The 27,048-nt window shown below is 35.7% G+C and overlaps 1 protein-coding gene across 1 annotated transcript; it reads right to left on the bottom strand.

Moving 5' to 3' along the window:
* Nucleotides 1-536: 536 nt before the first annotated feature.
* Nucleotides 537-27,048, bottom strand: Elp1 (elongator complex protein 1). The gene is made up of 6 exons (XM_073985312.1): nt 26,340-27,048; nt 24,640-26,274; nt 13,616-14,394; nt 13,132-13,554; nt 12,707-13,062; nt 537-786 (listed from the first exon to the last, which is right to left on the bottom strand). The coding sequence occupies exons 1-6, from the start codon at nt 26,910-26,912 to the stop codon at nt 722-724; spliced, it is 3,831 nt and encodes a 1,276-aa protein (XP_073841413.1). The 5' UTR covers nt 26,913-27,048; the 3' UTR covers nt 537-721.

Raw genomic sequence — 27,048 nt, 5'->3', positions numbered from 1 at the left:
AATGTTTTGTGTGTTGAATGATAGTGAAAGTAAAAGCAAAAAACAACTCCAAACAGTAGGAGTAGCTATAAAATCAATCATAAACAACAACACCAACAACTTTGCAACTAAACCGAACTGTAAGCGTTGTAACAAAGCAAAACAATTGCATGATCAATAACTCAGTGATTTTCAGGGGGAGCTTTGAAATTTTGCGGGGTACCCCTTTTGCAGTAGTTAGCCAATTCTCAACACTTGCTGTTTAAACGATTTTAAATGAATTTCAGGCAAACAATAAAACATCCACGCAAAAATATTAAAGCAAAAAAGAAAACAAAACAAAGAAAGAAAAGTTAATAATAATAAATTATTGGTTGGCGTTTCATTTCGTTTTCTTTGAAATAAAATATGGTAAATATTTGCATAATAAGAAACAAAACAACAGCAACAACAACAACAACAACAAGAACATATGAAACGAAAATGAAAGTTTAACACAGACAACAACTTATCATGCTGCTATGTAATGCAAGAAATACGTTTTCAAAAATGCCTTGTTTCGTTTTACTTCGAAGATAGTTTTTCATAATTGTTTTCTTTGTTTATTTTGTATTTAAAAAATAAAAACATGTATTGATACATAAGTAATTATATTCTGTCTACTACTTGTATGGGGATTACAATATACGACACCATGTAACAACTGCTTAACCAATAATGTTTTATATTGTATTTCGTACATTTACTGCAATATTTGATGTTCCCACTCCGTAAGATTTAGTTGGGGTTTAAAACGTTTGATGGGACCTGAAATGAAGAACAAAATTAATGAATAACTAATTGTATATTTTCAAAATTATAAGCCTATTAATTTACGTAAGATAAACGGTCTATAACCTACGGAAAATTCAAAGTAGAAAGTGTGTGTGTTTCGAAATTTGTAATCAAAGATAGGCATTGTAGTCCTTATTACAATTATATCATGTTTTTAGTGGGCAAGTACATACTTCCTGAGGTAATGTCCCGCCACTAAATAAAATGACAAGAAGTTCTATATCGGACAAATCATTTGGGTAAAGTTCACAAAGTGCAGTTTGAGTGATGTTCGAAAATATTTTTGAAATTATTACAAGGGGGACTTTCTCATATCAATCATATTCGCTCAGTCATATGAGACTTACTGTTTATCGCCGTGTCCTAAGACACCACATATAGAGAAGTTTTACATAGCTGAAATACTCAGGAAATGTCGCCAACATTACTGAGGGGTATTTTGCAACCGTTGAAAATTTGATGTTGCCTGGCCTCTCTAAGTTTAATCCAGTTTTAACTGAAATCCCTTATAGACGACCAGAAGGGAGTATTTTTGAGCCAACCGAAGGAAGTCTTTAGGAGCAAGCAGAAGGGAGTATTTATCGGCCAGCCGAAGGAAGTCTTTGGGAGCAAGCAGAAGGGAGTATTTATAAAGGAAAGGAAGCTGATCCGGCTGAAGTAGGAGTGGACATCTTGGCACCTACAGCTACACCTGCGGCAAGTGCATGCCGCATAGAAATAAATTAGGTTTATAGACGATGAAAGAACCACGAATTATATTCGGCTGACATGACCGATGTTATGGGCGGCGTCGACCTACTCTCGATTCTAAAGACAATAGAGAATTGTTAAGAGAAGCAAAATAGTGCGCTCTTGGTGAACTCGTCAAGATTGTTCCAATTGAGCATAGCCAGGAAACCTCTCCAGAAGACATGTTGCTTGGTTTGATTTTGTCCGACGATTCCTACCAAGTCCACTACGGAGTATCGAAGCAATGTGGAGGATGGAGAAGGATAAACGAACGCCAAAGGCACAAACTGACAAAGATAGGGCCACAAGCCGGATTCTAAGGTTTATCTGCCTGGAAGGCGAATCAATCCCCACTGCATAAGACCGATGGGTCATATCTCGGAAGTATGGACTTCCCCCCGGAAAATTATATATCGTCGAGTACAGGGTCCCAAGGGATATCTATTGTAAAAAATTTCAGCCCGATCCGACAGGTGCCCCTAAACCACATTTAAGCCCAACCTCTTTACGAAAAGCTACCTCCAAGACCCATCTGGCCTCCTAATGGCCTTAATTCTTAAGAATTGAGATCCGACTCTAGGTCGACAGCGAACCTTCATCCATCTCAATCAATCTCAAGGTGGTATACAAGTTCGAAAGAACTCACACTCTCTCCCTCTCATCTCGATGACCAAAGAGGATAAATACGGTTCAATGTCAACATAGACTCGCATAGGCCAAACCAGGAGCAATGTTGACTTGATCCAACGCCCCACAAACGATTCACTTCAATCGACCACAGTCCCCACTTCAAAGGGAGACTCTGCCCCAACACAGAGAGAACACACCTCAAAGTCAATCCCACGGCAGCGGGTTCATTCGTACCGGATTGACCCGGAACAACACAAAATCATCGTTCCGACCAGCGGCTGCCACCTCAGTGTACATATGTTTGTATTTGTTTCGTTTTTCTGCGTTGGGAGCAGCATATCCCGGAATACCTGCTCCGATTCTTTTGGACCGTAACAGGACGGAGGAAACCCCAGGACCAATATATCTGTGCTCAGTTTGTCACATCCCCATCTTCACCCACATCCAACCTTCGGTGAGATGCAACAGATGTCAGGAGTGGGTGCATCTAAGGGGTTGCTCTGGACTTGTCCACGACAGGGACTATGTTGCTGCATGCTGCGTGAACACAGTCCCCAGTGAGTCGTCGGATTACGAAACTCCCTCGTCGTCTGACTACGAAACACCCCCGCAGTCCCCTCGACAACAACCGCACACGCAGTCTTTAACACCAGCCGTTGTTGTCCCAATCCCAGAGAATGCATCCTTTTTGCAATTTAATTGCAATGGACTCCGAGGTAAGATCTATGAAATAGTGGACTTTATGAGTCGGAAGAAGATCAAGGTCGCGGCGGTGCAGGAAACCACGCTGAACGACCACAGCTCAGTACGTTGTGATGGTTACAACGTAATAAGGAAGGATCGCACCAGATGTGGAGGTGGGGTATTAGCTTTCCTGTTGCACCAGTCTGTTCAATACAGACCTATCTCGCTTGAGCCTGCCTCTAATGACCCGTACATGGAATGTATGGGGGTAGCAGTCAGGTGTGGAACTGCCGAGATAGAGTTGCTGAACGTACAGTATCGGCCAAAACTAAAGCACCCCCTCAGTAAATTTTTTTGAAATGATAATTTTTTTATGAAAACTAAATTATAAATTTATATTTTATTTTTCTTTTTATTTATTTATATCTTTATAATTGGAAAATACAAAAATAAGGAATTCTGAATTTAATAAACAAAAGTTAAAATTCAAAAAATATTTTAGGTCGCAAATATAAGCGGACAAAACTAAAGCACCCCTCAATTTGAGGTACAACAAAAACTATTGAAATCAATATTTCGTTGCGTATCCTCTATTCTGAATGACACAATCACATTTTTTTGGTATAGAAGATACTAAATTATTAATTACTGCAGGCGAAATAATTGATTTTCGGAAAATTTAGCTTAAATCCTCAAAATACTGAAAAACGGAAGGTACCGTTATATGGAGGCTATACCCAAACGTGGATCCAGGTCCACGATTTTTGGTGGATATGTTTTGTGACCACTAAGAACCCTAAGTACCAAATTACAGCTAATTTAATAGGAAAATGTGGCTTAAATATCCGAAATACCGAAGATCGGAAGGTACCGCTATAAGGGGGCTATCCCAAAACATTAGCCGATATTGTTCATATTCATCCAAAAATGATGCTACAGCATTCTCTGATCAAATACTAAATCCCTTAGGTTTAAAAATTAGCAAAAGAACGGTAGACGCCGGCTTATTCAGTCGACGACCTGCAAAAAACCTTCCGCCTCCATGTTTTACAGCGTCTTTGCAATATTTAAGATTTAACGGTTGCCCATTTGGTCCAAGCCTTTTACCATCTGAATACTTTAAATTAAACATAGATTCATCGGAAAACAGTTCAAATGGGTCTTGGCGAATCCCAGTCTGGCTCCTACATTTTTAGTCGATATGAAAGGTTTTTTTGCTGGTCGTCGACTGAATAAGCCGGCGTCTATCGTTCTTCTGCAATTCGTTCTTTTGCTAATTTTTAATCGTTAGCGTATTGTAATTGACTAGTGGATGCTGTAGCATCATTTTTGGATGAATATGAACAATATCGGCTAATGTTTTGGTATAGCCCCCTTATAGCGGTACCTTCCGATCTTCGGTATTTCGGATATTTAAGCCACATTTTCCTACTAAATTAGCTGTAATTTGGTACTTAGGGTTCTTAGTGGTCACAAAACATATCCACCAAAAATCGTGGACCTGGGTCCACGTTTGGGTATAGCCTCCATATAACGGTACCTTCCGATTTTCAGTATTTTGAGGATTTAAGCTAAATTTTCCGAAAACCGATTATTTCGCATGCAATAATTAATAATTTAGTATCCTTTATGCCTAAAAGATGTGATTGTGTCATCCAGAGTAGAGGTTACGCAACGAAATATTGATTTCAATAGTTTTTGCTGTACATCAAATGGGGGGGGTGCTTTAGTTTTGTCCGCTTATATTTGCGACCTAAAATGTTTTTTGAAATTTAACTTTTGTTTATTAAATTCTGATCTCCATGGTAGAACAAATACAAGGTAAAGTTAATACTACAACAAATACAACTCGAACAACAACCACAAAGAAATTTGTTTTTGTTTGTAACGTTACTGCCAGTTGTATTTGTAAACAAAACAAGGAAATGTCTATAAATTATTGGAATTTAAAAAACTAATAATTTTTCACATTTGGTTGAATATTTTGGAAGACATGAATGAAAATTCGTTACATTTTCAATTTTTATGGTTCCACATTATTCCACTAAATGCATAAATTCTCGCAGAAAGTAGAATTCTTGCAGAAAAGTTTGGGATCGCTGGAAATTCATAGAAAAAGGAGAAGCTGTTCCAATGTTTTGTTTTAGAAATCAAAGAAGCACATGTTTATTAGGGCTTTATTTTTTTAAATTTTAACAAAATACCTCACATATTAACAAACGTTGTATCGCCTCTACAAGCGAGGATTTACTGCGCGGCTTATCGTTTGAACTTGGAGGAGGTTACATATCATTGATATGAAGAAGTCTTTCTGGGAAATATTTTTTTTCTCAAAAAATATATGTCCCTAATGTACATCGAAATAGAAATGAATGTATAAAATGTCATATGAAATTTGACACTAACACTACAACCCAGTTCAGTCAGCTGGGTATTGCTGCTACCTTTTCTTGTTCTACCATGTCTGATCTCCTTATTTTTTGTATTTTTCAATTATAAAGATATAAATAAATAAAAAGAAAAATAAAAAATAAATTTATAATTTAGTTTTCATAAAAAAATTATCATTTCAAAAAAATTTACTGAGGGGGTGCTTTAGTTTTGGCCGATACTGTATACATCCCGCCGAGAAATAGCTGTATCTCAGATTATAAGCCTGACATTAGCCCGCTTTTGGAAGGTCATAATCGTCTGGTCCTGGGGGACTTTAATGTACATCATGAGATGTGGCATTCGGCCCTCGGAAACGACCAGAGAGGTATAGCGATGGCTGAGCAGATTGATAGCTCTACGTTTTGCTCGGTCAATGAGGACGCCCCTACCAGAATTAGAGGAGCGTGTCACAGTTCGCCAGACATAACCATCGTGTCACCTGATCTGACAAATGACTTCACCTGGCAACCCGTCATTTCCCTTGGATCAGACCTTCTCCCCATAATTGTCTCCATCAGCAGACCACCCAATTTCATCACCTCTGAACGCCGCACATTCGTCAATCATGGGAAAGCTGATTGGCCGAGTTTCAGAGAGTTCACCAATCACCGCTTCAGAGAATTGCCCAATCCTTCTGATGTTCGGGTAGCGGAAAGGAGACATCATCAATGCTGCAGCCGCTCGCCATATACCTGCTGGTCGAATACCCGAATGACAGGACCTCAGTCACGTTTGGCGACGTTACGTTGGCTGACCCGAAGAGGTGTACAAGTTACTTCAATCGACTGTTTGTCGAGCACCCCAAAAGTAACAGGGCGAAGAGAAGAGTATTACGTCGCATCAGATCTCTTCCTGCCGAGGATGAACCACCACAATTTACAATGGATGATGTTGCCAATGCCATTAGGAACGCTAAATCATCCAAAGCGTTGGGCCCTGATGGAATCTCCATGGTAATGTTGAAGCAGCTGGATGAGCCGGGAGTCGAGTATCTCACCAAAGTCTTCAACTTGTCGCTAGCCACCCTCGTTGTTCCCGAAGTCTGGAAAATGTGCAGGGTGGTCCCACTACGGAAGCCAGGCAAGGATGCCATCAAAAGTGAATCGTACAGACCGATTTCGCTTTTGTCGCCCGTAGCAAAGACACTTGAGGCCTTGCTACTCTTCAGTATCAGAAATAGCTATCAAGTTGCCGATCATCAGCATGGATTCCGTAAGCAGCACAGCACGACAACAGCGCTGCACGCCATTACCACATATATCTGTAAAGGACGCAACCAAAGACAACCGTGCGATAAAACAGTGATGGTGGAGATTGACTTATCAAAAGCCTTTGATACAGTCAGGCACTCCACGCTGTTTGAGGACATTGAGCAGACAACCCTCCGGCCAAGCTTGAAACGTTGGATAGTCAACTATATGCGTGGACGCCAGTCGTACGTGGAATTCAGGAATAAGAAGTCCAAACCCCGTAGAGTGAAACAGGGAGTTGCCCAAGGTGGGGTGATATCTCCGGAACTGTTTAACCTCTACCTCTCCTGTATTCCACCCCCTCCAGACGGCATTGAGATCGTGACGTATGCGGATGATTGCACGATCCTGCCGTCGGGTACCTATCCTGATGACATCTGTGAGAGACTGAACAACTATTTAACCGATCTTACCAACTTTTTCCATTCGAGGAATATGCAGATTTCCGCCACAAAATCTACAGCCACTCTGTTCACCACATGGACAGCGCAGTTTGAACGTGAGTTGAATGTCGTGGTCGACGGTAGCAGAATTCCGACCACAAACTGCCCTAAAATTTTAGGGGTCACATTCGACACTATATTCACGTCGTGCGCACACGCCACAGCTATCTGCGACAAGTTAAAAAGTAGGAACAAGGTCCTCAAGTCCCTGGCCGGCAGCACTTGGGGTGCAGATAAAAAAACCTTGTTGGGCAAGTATAACGCGATAGGTCGGTCTGTGGTAAGCTATGCGCCTCCAGTCTGGTCCCCGAGATTGTGTGATACGAACTGGAAAAAGGTTCAAACTTGCCAGAATGCCGGCCTGAGAACAGCGACAGGGTGCCTCCTCAAATCTTCAGTGGGCCATCTACATGAGGAGGCAAAAATTCTTCCTGTAAAGCAACACAATGAGATGCTTTCGTTGCAGTACCTGCTTGGATGTTATCGTGTGAGCCATCCCAATCACCATCTTGTGGGTAGGCCCGGCCCATTCAGGGAGATCAGGAAGGATATCCATTCTCTAGAGGGAGAGGTCCAACGATACAGGAGAGAACCCCTAGATCAACAAGCATATCAAGCAGGATTGAATAGCATTCACACGGACGCAGTTGCCAAGGCCTTAAGCAATTATAGTGTGAATAAAGTACTCGGAGTACATCCTCCATCTATCGCAGCTGAGGAGCGTCAGCTGCCACGACAAACCAGAGTAGTTTTGGCTCAACTACGCTCGGGATATTGCAGTCGCCTAAATTCGTATTGGGCGGAAATCGATCGCGCCGTGCAAGACATATGCCCAGTATGCGGCATGGCCCGGGCCCCCCCCGAAATGATTTTCGTTCCCATAGGATATTAGCTTATGCTACACATTTTTTTTTAATTTTTGAGTCAAATTTTAAAATGTTTTAGATTTTTAAAGAAATATGTAAAGTGTTTGGGTCAACTACATTGGTTTACTTATTGAAAGTATGAAATAATGAAGAAGTTAGGTTTTTTGAGCAATTTTCTGCATAGTTGTTGGTAAGTTTTAAGGTGTTGTTTAAGCGTTTAATAGTAATTTTAGGCTGACTCTAAGTGTTGTTGAGTTCAGAACAAGATGTTTACTGGCTTGTAAACAATATCTAGAAAAAACATTCTTGTGGTCCTTATTCTTTATTATGTTTCAAATTTGCAAAAAAGAACTATGCCAACCATTTTTTATGCTAAAACTTCTGTTCCACCGCAGTCTCGTTCGTTGAGATTATTATAAACTGGTCTCTTGTTACAAGTTAGTAAATGTCTATTGTACAAAAAAGGATTTTTCTGTCGTACTTTTATGTTTTGTACTACCTTTCGAATGTTAATAAAACCAAGATTAATGAGCTTGAGGTCAATATTTATATTTTATTTATGGCATTTCAACTTCAGGGATTTTTTTTTTTCTGTCGATTACACTGTGCAACATTTTTAATGTGATCTTGTGCAAACAATTCGAACTGATGATTTTTTGAAAGTACAGACCCAAACGACAAGAAACCTTAGTTGGGTTTTGTTGTGCGAGATCGAGCTCGGATTTTATGGCCCCATCTAAACACGGTTAAATATTGAGTTTTTAAAGAAATTCGGCGCTATATCTCTGAAACCAATGCGAAACTTCTTCTGACCTCTGAAGCAAATTTGTAGATAAGGACAAGAATAAAATATTTGGAGAAATAATGAACTCGAAAAACTGCATTTATTGCCTCAAACTTCAAAATATATGCAAAAATTCCACAATTTTTATACATTTCGCACCGTATCTCCACAACCGTTAATTTTTTCGGAATATTTTCTTTTGGAAAAATATTCCCTGGAATGTAATACACAACTCTTCAGAACATGTCATTGTTGTAAAATGCCTCTATGCTGTTGTTTTCAGTACATTTTTCAACGACGATTTAATAAAAATATCAATAATGTAGTGAAATCCGAAATGCGAGAATAAACTGTTGGTGTGAACTGTGTTTGAAACACGTGTTGTAAAAGATATGATGCAAAATACAGCTGAAACAACATGAAGTAAGCATTTTCAGAATTTTCTAAAGAGTTGTTGAGAACTTTATTTGGAAGATTTTTACAAAAGGTTACTTGGTTCAACTCCCAATAGTTTAGCTGATACTGACCAGAATTTCAGCAGTTATGTAAAATTTTCTATATTTTATAGATTTTGATGCCGTAGATGGAGTTTTTCTTATGTTTTTCAGAAGATAAGTTCTACTAGTACAGGGCTACAATATTGCTAAAGACAGCAAGGCCAAATTCCTATTCGTTTCTGAGATAAAGGCCTGATAAATGCAAAAACGTGTAGATTTAGCCCGGTTTAGATGAGGCCTTAAAATCCGAACTGGATCTGACAGGACAAAACCCTACTAGGGTTTTTGTAGTCTAAATATGTATTTTCAAAAAATTCATACTAGAAGTTGTTTGCATTTCCAGTGTTGCATAGTGTTACTCTTTGAATTGTATTTTGGGAGTTATGGATGCACATTTGTAGAAATGTTCCTTTTTTCTGCTTTCACAAAGGACTTTGTGATGACAAACGAAATAAAAAAAACTGATCGGAAACAGATTCTCTTCTTCGTCAAAATCTCAACAACAATCAGTCGGCTTTGCAGACAGGAATATACCCTGAGTCTGTGTGAACTGAAATTTTCATCTATGGATAGATCGAATAGGGGCCACACATGTATTAGGAGATTTTCAGAATTGTGTAGGCATTTTCAGACGTATGAACTTGGCGACAAAATGTGGATTATATCACTGATCACAAGTGTTGCGGAGAAGTTACCTGAAGAAATGGACCGGACCGACATAGTTCATTTTGGAAGTAGATTTTATTTTGGAAGTCATTCCTTTTAAAAAATTTTGCTCCCACCAGTCATTTCAGTTCGTCACAGAATATTTTTTCAGTTTTTTTTCACGAAAAACACAATACCGTTCTAAACACAATTAATACCTTCAGTAAACATTTCTAAGGATCCTCGAACAGACCTTAAACTGCATTTAACAACTATTTTGATGGTTTTTGAAGGATGTACCGCAGTATAAGGTTCGAAAGTTATCGTGCGCACCAGTCACTACACATGACGGCCGCAGGTGTTCTTTACAGCTTTCGGGCCATTTTCTCTGAAAGTATGGACTTGCCCCTGAAAAACTTGTACCGTAGTAATAGTGGCCCCGAGAACACTTGTTGCAAAAAAGGAAAGCGTTTCCATAGAGGTATTTTTATTTAATAATTTATTTATATCATATTTTTACTTATAACTAAATTATTAGCAAAAAGGAAGTGAAGCCATGACTACTTAGGTCTTCAGCTTACACTTATCCACTTATTTATTGTCGAGAGAGGTCTTAAACTGCACATCTCTGAACATTTTTGAAATACTCTGTGGAAGGTTACCGAAAGAATGGATTGATATGGTCCATCTTCGAAGTTGATCAAAATTTGGACAAAATAAAACGAAGGCAAAATTTTGGACCGATCTCTTCGAGAATCATCGTGTCCTCCAACAAGACGGACGAACACAGCTAAGTCGACTTCAAGTTTTCTGAAACAGATTTTTTCCAAACACACTTTGGCCCTAAAACCATTATTTCGATGAGGTTTATTTTGACTAAAGGCTGAGAGTATAAAAAATGTAGATTGGGAAACATTTTGTTCATGGATTCTTGCTAAAAGAATGTATACATGTATTGATCTTGGAATGGACGCCAGAATTTCATTTTAAAAGAATTCAATACAGGTTGCCAGAGTTTTCCTAGTTCCTGATCAATTTATGAGAAGATCCACGATCGGAAATAGAATTCTCCATTTACATACCCGCGATTAGGTGCTAGAATTTCATGATTGATAGACTCACTATTGCTCAGAATATTTTTTTTTATCAAAAAAAAAAACACTATCTGCATTCGGAAATTCTTTGTGATAACATCTACCTACGATTGGACACCAAAATATCTTTAGGGAAATAACGATAGTTGGTTTCTTTATGACAATAAAAACGATTGGATACCTGAACTTCCGAAATTGAAAAATTTGAAACAAGAGGAAATTAGCTAAGAAATCTTACGCCATTTTAATTAAAAAATAGTAATGAAAATTATTTCATCAGTAAAATAAGCCCAAAATAAAGTTTAAATCATTGTTAAAAAATAAATTTTCGCTAACATTAACTTTAAAAAGTTTGGTCAGGTGGGCCCCCCCCGAAATGAAATCCTGGCTACGTCCCTGTCCCATCGAAGCAGCCACTTTTCTGGAACTGGAGATAGACCCAGAGCCAGATTAAACAGAGGAACGAACAAATAAACATAACAAAAGCACTGTTACAACAACAACAGCTACGAGTCCTTGAACCTAACCTACCTCAGAGTTTCTTGGTCAAAAGCACTTTTAGAGGCCGACTCAAATGATGGCCGAGGAATATCATCGATCTCAGAAGTTTTGTAGAAAGAAGTTTTCAGTGTACATTTTTAGGCGTTTGTGTGGCAGTTTGCCTAAATTGTTCAATGAGACATTGCAATAAAAACTACTAAAAATTAAGTGCGAGATAATTATGAGAGTTGGCCTTAAATATTGGGTAATTTCAGGCTCATATCTCAGAAAGTATTGTCTTTCCATAAATATTATCGTATTCATGCTTACACTGACCCTCTGATCATAAGCCCATCTCGAAAAATAAAAACAACGAAATTAATTTAAGTTTAAGAGAAAAATGAGGGAAAACTTTGGCAAATGATAGTCACTTCTTTTGTGCCCACCAGCCATTCATTTTGGTCACCGTATGATTTTTTGAGTTTATGGACCAGAAACAAGTACTTCCCCAGAACAACATTAAATCGCTGTAAACTTGACCGCAAGTAATAAATCTAACAGCTCTTAAACAGCCTAAATTTTGAAATTTTGCTAGCGAGGTACCTGAATATGTTGTGCGATATAGACATACACCTTCTTGCATGTTGAGGTATGTTGGAAAGAAAATTTGCGATGTGAAAAGTTTCGCCCAAATCAAATAATCTATTCGTTAGTTATAGTGCTCATCAGAATTGCCTCGAAAAAATTGTACCGTGGCAATTAGGGCCGCGATGACAACCTGCTGCGAAAATTTTGAAAACGATCTGATAAATGTCTATAGACCACTTCATTGCGACAATTTTTTAAATGTTATGTAGAAGGTACCTCAAAAAATGGGCCGATATAGTCCATGTCCTAAACTGATGTATGTGTTGAAGAAATATTACAATGACTAAATATTAGAGCAAATCGGTTATTTGCTTAGGGAGTTATCGTGCGCAACATTTCAGCGAAAATTGTTGAAACTTTTGTGGTAAAGAAATCCGAAGGAGTGGACCAATATGGCCCATCTTAGAACGAATCCATATTTGTCTGAAACGGGTTTCTTTCAAATAAACTTGGGTTTCAAAACCATTATTTCAACGATGCAAATTTTTGATCGTATCAAATTGTATATACCATCGTTAGCCTGAAAGCTGTGGGTATAAAAAGCATTATTCACAATTGGTCTTCTTATAGAAGACCATTAAATGTTTTATCTAGATAAGTACTATGGCCTTTTAAGTGATTAGCGTTTAAGTTGTTTAAAAAGACCTATTTTCTGGTAACTTTCATAAATAATAGTCAATTAAAATAAATTTCAGTATTTTTCAACTTACTTAGCATAGCATAACGTTGTTCATTCTTCAGTTGGGTATAATCCACATTCGGTCCCTGCAAGAATTGTTGACCACAACTCTGCAACATTTCTTCAATCCAAATTGCATCCAGGGAATTTTGCATTACACTCAAAAGATTTTTATAAGTTTGTTGCAACTGCAGCGCCGCACTGTCTTGTTGTAGTTGCAGTAAAGCTTTGCAAGTATCACGAACATGTTGTTGTTGGCCATAGCAACGTGTTATCTGATTATAGAGGGCATCTATTAAGGCAATATCTTCAAATGGATTGCCTGGCTTAAGGCTTAAAATTTTACGTTCATGCTTGCGGCGATTTTTGCTTGAACGGAATGTTTTTCTGTGAAAAAGAAAAGAAAATATTTTACTCCATAAAATAGAATAAAGTTGATGATAAAGCAATAATTACCCTGTGCCTCTGGAACTGGCTGTGTAACGAGATGAACGCATACTTGTTGTATCTGATAAGAGATCACATTCATCTATGTCCAATTGATCATCATCTCCACCAAATTGTGTTTGTTTTAGGTGATTAAGACGTACTTGGACCAAACGATCTTTGTGTTGTGTAAATAATTCCTCATCTGCTGTTATGGAGTTTAGTAAGACACTTTGATATGCCAAGAGTTCGGGAGTGACCAAAGTAGTTAGAAGATCTCCGTCTTCTTCTGCTTTGTTGTCTGGACAAATTTGGGCTTCGAATATGGCTTTTAAAAACAGTTTGCCTTTGGTCAAACACTGCAGGGAATCCTTGCGACTTTGACCATAGGTTTTGGACAAGTGATAGGCTTCTTCATAGCGACCTTGTTCCTGCAGAGGCACCACAAGGGACCTGGAAAAAACAAGTGATTTTTAAATATATTTCCATGTCGCTTTTAAAAATGTTCACTTACACTGCCACTTGGGCCACATCTTGTTCACTTTTCTTGGCCAGAAGCAAAGCCCTTTGCCAATCCAATGTGTGCTTAGCACTCAGTAAAGCTTGTTGTAGATTTCCACCCCTCTCATAGAGTATACTGGCATTTTCCAATTTACCATTTGCCCTGAGATGATCAGCAAAAGCCAAACATATTTCTTTATAGCACTCGGCATCATTTTGGAATGCCTGCAGCGAACGTGAATAATATTCATGACGTTTAATAAATTCCAAAGCTTCTTGAAATTTCTCGGGACCACAATTGGCAATGTGCTGTAGAGCCTTTTCGTAACGTTTCAAATGTTCATCAATTTTAAATTTACGATAATTCAATTCGTAGCCCTTCAACTCATTGAGGAAAGCCAAGAATTCTTTAGGGTCTTTTTGCGACTTTTGCGCAACAAATAATACCAAACCAAAATCATAGGTACCCAGCGCAACATTATAGAGTTCATTAACATCCACCAAATAGAGTAGATAGTTTAGGGCTTCTTCGGCTCCAACTGCAGCCTGTGAATCATTGTGGGTATTTTCACGTTTCTTCTCTTCCCATATCAGCTCTAAGGCTTTTTCGATCTGCTTCAACTTAACACAGGCCGTAATAATTGGAAGTCGAAAACGTTTCTCACTTGACTGCTCCATTCGAACGCATAAAGTTTTGCAAATGTAAATCACTTTGTTTTCAATTTTAAAGCCCTCCGGATATAATTGGGAATCTTTTTTATAGTTACTGGCATACATCGTCTTGGTGAAGTCCTGAAAGGGAAAAAAGAGAATTATTAAAGGTCGTTGAAAATATTTAAAAAATAATGGTAATTGAAAAAATATTCTTAAAAAATCCACGACTGTTGAAGGTGTTTGAAAAAAATATTCTTAAAAAATCCACGACTGTTGAAGGTGTTTGAAAAAAATATTCTTAAAAAATCCACGACTGTTGAAGGTGTTTGAAAAAAATATTCTTAAAAAAATCCACGCCCGTTGAAGGTGCTTGAAAAAATATTCTTAAAAAAATCCACGCCTGTTGAAGGTGTTTGAAAAAATATTCTTAAAAAATCCACGCCTGTTGAGGTGTTTGAAAAAATATTCTTAAAAAATCCACGCCTGTTGAGGTGTTTGAAAAAATATTCTTAAAAAATCCACGCCTGTTGAAGGTGTTTGAGAAAATATTCTTAAAAAATCCACGCCTGTTGAAGGTGTTTGAAAAAATATTCTTAAAAAATCCACGCCTGTTGAAGGTGTTTGAAAAAATATTCTTAAAAAATCCACGCCTGTTGAAGGTGTTTGAAAAAATATTCTTAAAAAATCCACGCCTGTTGAAGGTGTTTGAAAAAATATTCTTAAAAAATCCACGCCTGTTGAAGGTGTTTGAAAAAATATTCTTAAAAAATCCACGCCTGTTGAAGGTGTTTGAGAAAATATTCATAAAAAATCCAGGCCTGTTGAAGGTGTTTGAAAAAATATTCTTAAAAAATCCACGCCTGTTGAAGGTGTTTGAAAAAATATTCTTAAAAAATCCACGCCTGTTGAAGGTGTTTGAAAAAATATTCTTAAAAAATCCACGCCTGTTGAAGATGTTTGAAAAAATATTCTTAAAAAATCCACCCCCGTTGAAAGGTGTTTGAAAAAATATTCTTAAAAAATCCACGCCTGTTGAAGGTGTTTGAAAAAATATTCTTAAAAAATCCACGCCTGTTGAAGGTGTTTGAAAAAATATTCTTAAAAAATCCACGCCTGTTGAAGGTGTTTGAAAAAATATTCTTAAAAAATCCACGCCTGTTGAAGGTGTTTGAAAAAATAATCTTAAAAAATCCACGCCTGTTGAAGGTGTTTGAAAAAATATTCTTAAAAAATCCACGCCTGTTGAAGGTGTTTGAAAAAATATTCTTAAAAAATCCACGCCTGTTGAAGGTGTTTGAAAAAATATTCTTAAAAAATCCACGCCTGTTGGAGGTGTTTGAAAAAATATTCTTAAAAAATCCACTCCTGTTGAAGGTGCTTGAAGAAATATTCTTAAAAAACTCGCCTGTTGTAGGTCTTTGGAAAAATATTTCTAAAAAAACCCAATCTGTTTAAAGTCCTTGAAAAAATATTTTAAAAAAATCCACGCCTGTTGAAGGTCCTTGAAAAATATTCCAAAAAAGTTCACGCCGGTTGAAGATTCTTGAAAAAATATTTATAAAAAAATCCACGCTTGTGGAAGGTTCTTGTAAAAATATTTTTAAAAAGTTAGTGTTGAAAGTTTTTAAAAAATTCACGCCTGTTGAAAGTTCTTTGAGAAATATTCTTAAAAAATCCAAGGCTGTTTGAAATCCTTGAAAAAATATTCTTAAAAAATCCAAGGCTGTTTAAAGTCCTTTAAAAAATATTCTTAAAAAATCCACGCCTGTTGAAGGTGTTTGAAAAAATATTCTTAAAAAATCCACGCCTGTTGACGGTGTTTGAAAAAATATTCTTAAAAAATCCACTCCTGTTGAAGGTCTTTGGACAAATATTCTTAAAAAACTCGCCTGTTGAAGATCTTTGGAAAAATATTCTTAAAAAATCCATGCCTGTTTAAGGTGTTTGAAAAAATATTCTTAAAAAATCCACGCCTGTTGAAGGTGTTTGAAAAAATATTCTTAAAAAATCCACGCCTGTTGAAGGTGTTTGAGAAAATATTCTTAAAAAATCCACGCCTGTTGAAGGTGTTTGAAAAAATATTCTTAAAAAATCCACGCCTGTTGAAGGTGTTTGAAAAAATATTATTAAAAAATCCACGCCTGTTGAAGGTGTTTGAGAAAATATTCTTAAAAAATCCAGGCCTGTTGAAGGTCCTTAAAAAATATTCTTAACAAAATCAACGGCTGTCGAAGGTGTTTGAAAAAATATTCTTAACAAAATCAACGGCTGTCGAAGGTGTTTGAAAAAATATTCTTAACAAAATCAACGGCTGTCGAAGGTGTTTGAAAAAATATTCTTAACAAAATCAACGGCTGTCGAAGGTGTTTGAAAAAATATTCTTAAAAAATCCACGCCTTTAGAAGGTCCTTAAAAATATTCTTAACAAAATCAACGGCTGTCGAAGGTGTTTGAAAAAATATTCTTAAAAAATCCACGCCTGTTGAAGGTGTTTGAAAAAATATTCTTAACAAAATCAACGGCTGTCGAAGGTGTTTGAAAAAATATTCTTAAAAAATCCACTCCTGTTGAAGGTCTTTGGAAAAATATTCTTAAAAAACTCGCCTGTTGAAGATCTTTGGAAAAATATTCTTAAAAAATCCACGCCTGTTGAAGGTGTTTGAAAAAATATTCTTAAAAAATCCACGCCTGTTGAAGGTGTTTGAAAAAATATTCTTAAAAAATCCACGCCTGTCGAAGGTGTTTGAAAAAATATTCTTAAAAAATCCACGCCTGTTGAAGGTGTTTGAAAAAATATTCTTAAAAAATCCACGCCTGTTGAAGGTGTTTGAAAAAATATTCTTAAAAAATCCACGCCTGTTGAAGGTGTTTGAAAAAATATTCTTAAAAAATTCACGCCTGTTGAAGGTGTTTGAAAAAATATTCTTAAAAAATCCACGCCTGTTGAAGGTGTTTGAAAAAATATTCTTAAAAAATCCACGCCTGTTGAAGATGTTTGAAAAAATATTCTTAAAAAATCCACGCCTGTTGAAGGTGTTTGAAAAAATATTCTTAAGAAACCCACGCCTGTTGAAGGTGTTTGAAAAAATATTCTTAAAAAATCCACGCCTGTTGAAGGTGTTTGAAAAAATATTCTTAAAAAATCCACGCCTGTTGAAGATGTTTGAAAAAATATTCTTAAAAAATCCACGCCCGTTGAAAGGTGTTTGAAAAAATATTCTTAAAAAATCCACGCCTGTTGAAGGTGTTTGAAAAAATATTCTTAAAAAATCCACGCCTGTTGAAGGTGTTTGAAAAAATATTCTTAAAAAATCCACGCCTGTTGAAGGTGTTTGAAAAAATATTCTTAAAAAATCCACGCCTGTTGGAGGTGTTTGAAAAAATATTCTTAAAAAATCCACTCCTGTTGAAGGTGCTTGAAGAAATATTCTTAAAAAACTCGCCTGTTGTAGGTCTTTGGAAAAATATTTCTAAAAAAAACCCAATCTGTTTAAAGTCCTTGAAAAAATATTTAAAAAAAATCCACGCCTGTTGAAGGTCCTTGAAAAATATTCCAAAAAAGTTCACGCCGGTTGAAGATTCTTGAAAAAATATTTATAAAAAAATCCACGCTTGTGGAAGGTTCTTGTAAAAATATTTTTAAAAAGTTAGTGTTGAAAGTTTTTAAAAAATTCACGCCTGTTGAAAGTTCTTTGAGAAATATTCTTAAAAAATACAAGGCTGTTTGAAATCCTTGAAAAAATATTCTTAAAAAATCCAAGGCTGTTTAAAGTCCTTTAAAAAATATTCTTAAAAAATCCACGCCTGTTGAAGGTGTTTGAAAAAATATTCTTAAAAAATCCACGCCTGTTGACGGTGTTTGAAAAAATATTCTTAAAAAATCCACTCCTGTTGAAGGTCTTTGGAAAAATATTCTTAAAAAACTCGCCTGTTGAAGATCTTTGGAAAAATATTCTTAAAAAATCCATGCCTGTTTAAGGTGTTTGAAAAAATATTCTTAAAAAATCCACGCCTGTTGAAGGTGTTGGAAAAAATATTCTTAAAAAATCCACGCCTGTTGAAGGTGTTTGAAAAAATATTCTTAAAAAATCCACGCCTGTTGAAGGTGTTTGAAAAAATATTCTTAAAAAATCCACGCCTGTTGAAGGTGTTTGAAAAAATATTATTAAAAAATCCACGCCTGTTGAAGGTGTTTGAGAAAATATTCTTAAAAAATCCAGGCCTGTTGAAGGTCCTTAAAAAATATTCTTAACAAAATCAACGGCTGTCGAAGGTGTTTGAAAAAATATTCTTAACAAAATCAACGGCTGTCGAAGGTGTTTGAAAAAATATTCTTAACAAAATCAACGACTGTCGAAGGTGTTTGAAAAAATATTCTTAACAAAATCAACGGCTGTCGAAGGTGTTTGAAAAAATATTCTTAAAAAATCCACGCCTTTAGAAGGTCCTTAAAAATATTCTTAACAAAATCAACGGCTGTCGAAGGTGTTTGAAAAAATATTCTTAAAAAATCCACGCCTGTTGAAGGTGTTTGAAAAAATATTCTTAACAAAATCAACGGCTGTCGAAGGTGTTTGAAAAAATATTCTTAAAAAATCCACTCCTGTTGAAGGTCTTTGGAAAAATATTCTTAAAAAACTCGCCTGTTGAAGATCTTTGGAAAAATATTCTTAAAAAATCCACGCCTGTTGAAGGTGTTTGAAAAAATATTCTTAAAAAATCCACGCCTGTTGAAGGTGTTTGAAAAAATATTCTTAAAAAATCCACGCCTGTTGAAGGTGTTTGAAAAAATATTCTTAAAAAATCCACGCCTGTTGAAGGTGTTTGAAAAAATATTCTTAAAAAATCCACGCCTGTTGAAGGTGTTTGAGAAAATATTCTTAAAAAATCCAGGCCTGTTGAAGGTCCTTAAAAAATATTCTTAACAAAATCAACGGCTGTTGAAGGTGCTTGAAGAAATATTCTTAAAAAACTCGCCTGTTGAAGGTCTTTGGAAAAATATTTCTAAAAAAAACCCAATCTGTTTAAAGTCCTTGAAAAAATATTCTTAACAAAATCAACGGCTGTTGAAGGTGCTTGAAGAAATATTCTTAAAAAACTCGCCTGTTGAAGGTCTTTGGAAAAATATTTCTAAAAAAAACCCAATCTGTTTAAAGTCCTTGAAAAAATATTTTAAAAAAATCCACGCCTGTTGAAGGTGTTTGAAAAAATATTCTTAAAAAATCCACGCCTGTCGAAGGTGTTTGAAAAAATATTCTTAAAAAATCCACGCCTGTTGAAGGTGTTTGAAAAAATATTCTTAAAAAATCCACGCCTGTTGAAGGTGTTTGAAAAAATATTCTTAAAAAATCCACGCCTGTTGAAGGTGTTTGAAAAAATATTCTTAAAAAATTCACGCCTGTTGAAGGTGTTTGAAAAAATATTCTTAAAAAATCCACGCCTGTTGAAGGTGTTTGAAAAAATATTCTTAAAAAATCCACGCCTGTTGAAGATGTTTGAAAAAATATTCTTAAAAAATCCACGCCTGTTGAAGGTGTTTGAAAAAATATTCTTAAGAAACCCACGCCTGTTGAAGGTGTTTGAAAAAATATTCTTAAAAAATCCACGCCTGTTGAAGGTGTTTGAAAAAATATTCTTAAAAAATCCACGCCTGTTGAAGATGTTTGAAAAAATATTCTTAAAAAATCCACGCCCGTTGAAAGGTGTTTGAAAAAATATTCTTAAAAAATCCACGCCTGTTGAAGGTGTTTGAAAAAATATTCTTAAAAAATCCACGCCTGTTGAAGGTGTTTGAAAAAATATTCTTAAAAAATCCACGCCTGTTGAAGGTGTTTGAAAAAATATTCTTAAAAAATCCACGCCTGTTGGAGGTGTTTGAAAAAATATTCTTAAAAAATCCACTCCTGTTGAAGGTGCTTGAAGAAATATTCTTAAAAAACTCGCCTGTTGTAGGTCTTTGGAAAAATATTTCTAAAAAAAACCCAATCTGTTTAAAGTCCTTGAAAAAATATTTTAAAAAAATCCACGCCTGTTGAAGGTCCTTGAAAAATATTCCAAAAAAGTTCACGCCGGTTGAAGATTCTTGAAAAAATATTTATAAAAAAATCCACGCTTGTGGAAGGTTCTTGTAAAAATATTTTTAAAAAGTTAGTGTTGAAAGTTTTTAAAAAATTCACGCCTGTTGAAAGTTCTTTGAGAAATATTCTTAAAATATACAAGGCTGTTTGAAATCCTTGAAAAAATATTCTTAAAAAATCCAAGGCTGTTTGAAATCCTTGAAAAAATATTCTTAAAAAATCCAAGGCTGTTTAAAGTCCTTTAAAAAATATTCTTAAAAAATCCACGCCTGTTGAAGGTGTTTGAAAAAATATTCTTAAAAAATCCACGCCTGTTGACGGTGTTTGAAAAAATATTCTTAAAAAATCCACTCCTGTTGAAGGTCTTTGGAAAAATATTCTTAAAAAACTCGCCTGTTGAAGATCTTTGGAAAAATATTCTTAAAAAATCCATGCCTGTTGAAGGTGTTTGAAAAAATATTCTTAAAAAATCCACGCCTGTTGAAGGTGTTTGAAAAAATATTCTTAAAAAATCCACGCCTGTTGAAGGTGTTTGAAAAAATATTCTTAAAAAATCCACGCCTGTTGAAGGTGTTTGAGAAAATATTCTTAAAAAATCCAGGCCTGTTGAAGGTCCTTAAAAAATATTCTTAACAAAATCAACGGCTGTTGAAGGTGCTTGAAGAAATATTCTTAAAAAACTCGCCTGTTGAAGGTCTTTGGAAAAATATTTCTAAAAAAAACCCAATCTGTTTAAAGTCCTTGAAAAAATATTCCTAACAAAATCAACGGCTGTTGAAGGTGCTTGAAGAAATATTCTTAAAAAACTCGCCTGTTGAAGGTCTTTGGAAAAATATTTCTAAAAAAACCCAATCTGTTTAAAGTCCTTGAAAAAATATTTTAAAGAAATCCACGCCTGTTGAAGGTGTTTGAAAAAATATTCTTAAAAAATCCACGCCTGTTGAAGGTGTTTGAAAAAATATTCTTAAAAAATCCACGCCTGTTGAAGGTGTTTGAAAAAATATTCTTAAAAAATCCACGCCTGTTGAAGGTGTTTGAAAAAATATTCTTAAAAAATCCACGCCTGTTGGAGGTGTTTGAAAAAATATTCTTAAAAAATCCACTCCTGTTGAAGGTGCTTGAAGAAATATTCTTAAAAAAACCCGCCTGTTGTAGGTCTTTGGAAAAATATTTCTAAAAAAACCCAATCTGTTTAAAGTCCTTGAAAAAATATTTTAAAAAAATCCACGCCTGTTGAAGGTCCTTGAAAAATATTCCAAAAAAGTTCACGCCGGTTGAAGATTCTTGAAAAAATATTTATAAAAAAATCCACGCTTGTGGAAGGTTCTTGTAAAAATATTTTTAAAAAGTTAGTGTTGAAAGTTTTTAAAAAATTCACGCCTGTTGAAAGTTCTTTGAGAAATATTCTTAAAAAATACAAGGCTGTTTGAAATCCTTGAAAAAATATTCTTAAAAAATCCAAGGCTGTTTAAAGTCCTTTAAAAAATATTCTTAAAAAATCCACGCCTGTTGAAGGTGTTTGAAAAAATATTCTTAAAAAATCCACGCCTGTTGACGGTGTTTGAAAAAATATTCTTAAAAAATCCACTCCTGTTGAAGGTCTTTGGAAAAATATTCTTAAAAAACTCGCCTGTTGAAGATCTTTGGAAAAATATTCTTAAAAAATCCATGCCTGTTGAAGGTGTTTGAAAAAATATTCTTAAAAAATCCACGCCTGTTGAAGGTGTTTGAAAAAATATTCTTAAAAAATCCACGCCTGTTGAAGGTGTTTGAAAAAATATTCTTAAAAAATCCACGCCTGTTGAAGGTGTTTGAGAAAATATTCTTAAAAAATCCAGGCCTGTTGAAGGTCCTTAAAAAATATTCTTAACAAAATCAACGGCTGTTGAAGGTGCTTGAAGAAATATTCTTAAAAAACTCGCCTGTTGAAGGTCTTTGGAAAAATATTTCTAAAAAAAACCCAATCTGTTTAAAGTCCTTGAAAAAATATTCTTAACAAAATCAACGGCTGTTGAAGGTGCTTGAAGAAATATTCTTAAAAAACTCGCCTGTTGAAGGTCTTTGGAAAAATATTTCTAAAAAAACCCAATCTGTTTAAAGTCCTTGAAAAAATATTTTAAAGAAATCCACGCCTGTTGAAGGTGTTTGAAAAAATATTCTTAAAAAATCCACGCCTGTTGAAGGTGTTTGAAAAAATATTCTTAAAAAATCCACGCCTGTCGAAGGTGTTTGAAAAAATATTCTTAAAAAATCCACGCCTGTCGAAGGTGTTTGAAAAAATATTCTTAAAAAATCCACGCCTGTTGAAGGTGTTTGAAAAAATATTCTTAAAAAATCCACGCCTGTTGAAGGTGTTTGAAAAAATATTCTTAAAAAATCCACGCCTGTTGAAGATGTTTGAAAAAATATTCTTAAAAAATCCACGCCTGTTGAAGGTGTTTGAAAAAATATTCTTAAGAAACCCACGCCTGTTGAAGGTGTTTGAAAAAATATTCTTAAAAAATCCACGCCTGTTGAAGGTGTTTGAAAAAATATTCTTAAAAAATCCACGCCTGTTGAAGATGTTTGAAAAAATATTCTTAAAAAATCCACGCCCGTTGAAAGGTGTTCGAAAAAATATTCTTAAAAAATCCACGCCTGTTGAAGGTGTTTGAAAAAATATTCTTAAAAAATCCACGCCTGTTGAAGGTGTTTGAAAAAATATTCTTAAAAAATCCACGCCTGTTGAAGATGTTTGAAAAAATATTCTTAAAAAATCCAAGCCTGTTGAAGGTGTTTGAACAAATATTCTTAAAAAATCCACGCCTGTTGAAGGTGTTTGAGAAAATATTCTTAAAAAATCCAGGCCTGTTGAAGGTCCTTAAAAAATATTCCTAACAAAATCAACGGCTGTCGAAGGTGTTTGAAAAAATATTCTTAAAAAATCCACGACTTTAGAAGGTCCTTAAAAATATTCTTAACAAAATCAACGGCTGTCGAAGGTGTTTGAAAAATATTCTTAAAAAATCAACGCCTGCTGAATGTCCTTGAAAAAATATTCTTAAAAAAATTTTGGTTGAATTATTGTTGACCTTTGGACTTTATTAACTCTTGATTTTGTTTGGCTTTAGGTCAGAAAGAAAAACAATAAGATTTTGTTTTTTATTTTGGTTTTATTATTCCAATATTTCGACCCTCTCCGAAGGTCATCATCAGGGAAATTGACTTTAAAAGAAACAATTAACAATTAATTTATAAATATTAAACAAAAATATTTTTAACAATAATTACATTTTGTTTTCTTAGTGACTGTCAAATATGCACATCTTGTATTATGCACGAGTATTTTACAACTAAACTAAAGCTTTTTTATGTTTCTCTATTGCATTCCTATAAATTTGTGCACAGTGTTCCGTATCCATTTTGTAGTTTATACGATTTTCCACTGGCACATTTATGATGTGAAGCATCTCTAGCATATATCGTCGTTTATAGTTTCTTTCCTGTGCTAATATTTCAACGTCTTTAAAATTAGGCGTGTGTCCTGTGGTTGCACAGTGTGCTGCAAGGGCAGTTTTTTGTTCTGATGGTTTGCCTTTATTCTTCTGGTCCGACTTGTGACCACTTATTCTAGTCTTCAGCTTATTTTTTGTTGTGCCCAGGTATATGCTCAGGTATATGTTGGCACAACAAAAAATAAGCTGAAGACTAGAATAAGTGGTCACAAGTCGGACCAGAAGAATAAAGGCAAACCACCAGAACAAAAAACTGCCCTTGCAGCACACTGTGCAACCACAGGACACACGCCTAATTTTAAAGACGTTGAAATATTAGCACAGGAAAGAAACTATAAACGACGATATATGCTAGAGATGCTTCACATCATAAATGTGCCAGTGGAAAATCGTATAAACTACAAAATGGATACGGAACACTGTGCACAAATTTATAGGAATGCAATAGAGAAACATAAAAAAGCTTTAGTTTAGTTGTAAAATACTCGTGCATAATACAAGATGTGCATATTTGACAGTCACTAAGAAAACAAAATGTAATTATTGTTAAAAATATTTTTGTTTAATATTTATAAATTAATTGTTAATTGTTTCTTTTAAAGTCAATTTCCCTGATGATGACCTTCGGAGAGGGTCGAAATATTGGAATAATAAAACCAAAATAAAAAACAAAATCTTATTGTTTTTCTTTCTGACCTAAAGCCAAACAAAATCAAGAGTTAATTCTTAAAAAATTCAATCCTGTTAAAGGTCTTTGAAAAATATTCTTTAAAAAATCCACGCCTGCTGATATAGCCGAGGCGAGTACTTACCTCATTTTGCAGATCACTGAGGAATAAATTCAACCAATTTGGATTTTGTATCTCCTCCAAGAAGATGTCAATTTTCTCCATAAATGTGCACAAGTTGTGATCACAAATGATGTTGAGATTAATACGCTGCTTGCGTAGCACATCAAAGGCTAGGCAATACTTTTGTGTATCCAAAAGAGCTCCCACCAATTCCAGGGATAAAACCCTTGGACATATGGCTTCCAAATTACCACGAGGCATTTGTAATATCGTGCGTGCTGAATTCAATACAGTTGTCACCAGTTTGGCACCACGTTCCAAACGACGTTCATCAACTAATCTCATATCGCCCAAGCGTAGAAAATGCAAGGACGTCAGCTTGGTAAAGGTGAGATAATTACCAGCCATGCAGAACGAGGTAACATCTGTGGCCACACGTTCATTATCCACATAGAGACATTGATTGTTACTCAAACATATTGTGTGGGTTTCTGCATCATTGGTTTGTATAAATGTTTCCATTTGATCGATATTTTGTTGTAGCTCCAAATGAAGACGACTGGATGTTTCACGTTTTGAATCAACATCGTAGACCAATTGGGTAATGCGATTGTCTTCCAGTGTTTGATAGAATAGCTCACATGGCTGTTCTTTACCAGAGGGCATAAGGGATGAAATTATGCCGGGAACAGTAACATTTACCATGACCTTGTAACTATCGGGAGCATCCACTGCCAGGAAATATATTTGACTTGTTTTATTTTCACTAAAACTGGCCACCAAATAGGTATCTTCAAAACTCTCAAACCACTGCAAGTTACCATATTGCAACGGCATCAATGTTTCGTCCACAGATCCTTGTAGCTCCAAACATCCCTGGCTGCTAAAGGCGGTTATATTGGACAAGTGAGACTTGTAGTAGTGGATCTTGTGCTTCGAATCTAAGACACACAAATGAACCTCATCTTGAGCCTGGGTCAAAGTAACTGTAATAATGTAGGAATCTCCTGCACCACCTGCCTCCAATTGCAGAGCCTTTGTACACATGGGTGGGGGTATAACAGCTTTGGAGAAATCTGTTAGCAGCAATTGATTGCCATCAATAACAGCCACCAAACCGGTACGATTTAAACGATCAATGGCCCAATACCATTTGTATATTAAATATTTGCCACTTTCAAAAAGTATGTGCAGTGTCTTCTCCTCACCAATGCGACTATCCCAGGTATAATATGCCATTGGATCTTCTGGATCATCTGCGAAATCCAAGACTTGTTTCAAATACCAATGATAATTGCCAATTGTATACAAATAGATTTTGTTTTTAGTTCTAATGCTGAGTATCTCAGAATCTGAGCTCCATTTAAGATCTTCAATGGGGGTTTCTTGGAGATCAAAAGGTAATGGGATTTCCCTGTGGCGCAAACCATTCTTTTCGAAGAGGGCGATGGTACTCTTATTGGGCAACTTTTGAGGTACGGCAATCCAATTGCCTGATTGCCTCCAGGCTGTGGGACCATACAAATTCGCTTGTTTTTCGGCCACAAATTGTAGTTTACCTTCTTTGTCGAATACCTTGAAGGTGCGTCCCTTGCTGGGGCTTACATAGGAAACCACAAAATAGGCACCATCAGCACGCCAACTAATAATAATTTCCTAGAAACAAAAAGACATTAATAAAATGTCACTTATGCTCCTCAAAAAGTTTCTCCTCTGCTTACCTTACTAATCTCCTCCAAATTAACTGGTGCCTCCGACTCCTGTTTCCTCTTAGCCGCCTCCTTACCCTCTGAACCATGAAACTGCGTCTCTTTCTTGCCCCATCCGACATTAACAAATCCTCCCTCAGCTTCCGCCTGATCATCATACAACGAATGCTCAGTCAGGGGATCATATGTACAGTTCATAACAACAACATTATGTTCTTTGGTCACAAAAACGACAACTTCTTGATCGGGACTCCATTCCATACATTCAATACCCACATCACAAAAAGTACCCTCATTCGTTTGCAAGGTTTCCGGATTAACCAACAACACTTCCCCTCCTCTTGTGGCCAAACAGATTTCATTATCCAAAGCTAAATATTCTGCTGCCACAATATCTGGAACTTCTGCCAGAACTTTGGGTTTTTCATGCTCTTGACCGGCGTTGAATGCAAACAGTTGACTTTCTGTCACCACATAACGAACTTCGCTGGCAAATTTCTGTGAATTTGGATTAACCAAAAGGATCTTCGGTTGCTTTATGGTATCCTTGTAGGATAGGCAATATTTTAACTTTAAGTTGCGCATTTTTCCCCTGTTTTAAACTTATAAAATTCTCCTGGCACGTGTCGACGAATTGAGAATATGGAGTTCACTTTGGTGAACAAAGACAAAAGAGATTAACCGATAAAAACCAATATTCAAAACAAAACCACAACAGTGA

Source organism: Musca autumnalis, unplaced genomic scaffold (genome assembly GCF_047663935.1).
Source record: "Musca autumnalis isolate F117 unplaced genomic scaffold, ASM4766393v1 scaffold_1, whole genome shotgun sequence".
Taxonomy (NCBI): Eukaryota; Metazoa; Arthropoda; class Insecta; order Diptera; family Muscidae; genus Musca; species Musca autumnalis.
This window is presented reverse-complemented; position numbering and strand designations above follow the sequence as displayed.

Coding starts and splice junctions, on each gene's coding strand:
- Elp1 (XM_073985312.1), bottom strand. CDS start 26,912: ATGCGCAACTTAAAGTTAAAATATTGCCTATCCTACAAGGATACCATA. Junction 14,395..24,639: donor TCAGTGATCTGCAAAATGAG/GTAAGTACTCGC, acceptor TTTCCCTTTCAG/GACTTCACCAAGACGATGTA. Junction 13,555..13,615: donor GATGTGGCCCAAGTGGCAGT/GTAAGTGAACAT, acceptor TGTTTTTTCCAG/GTCCCTTGTGGTGCCTCTGC.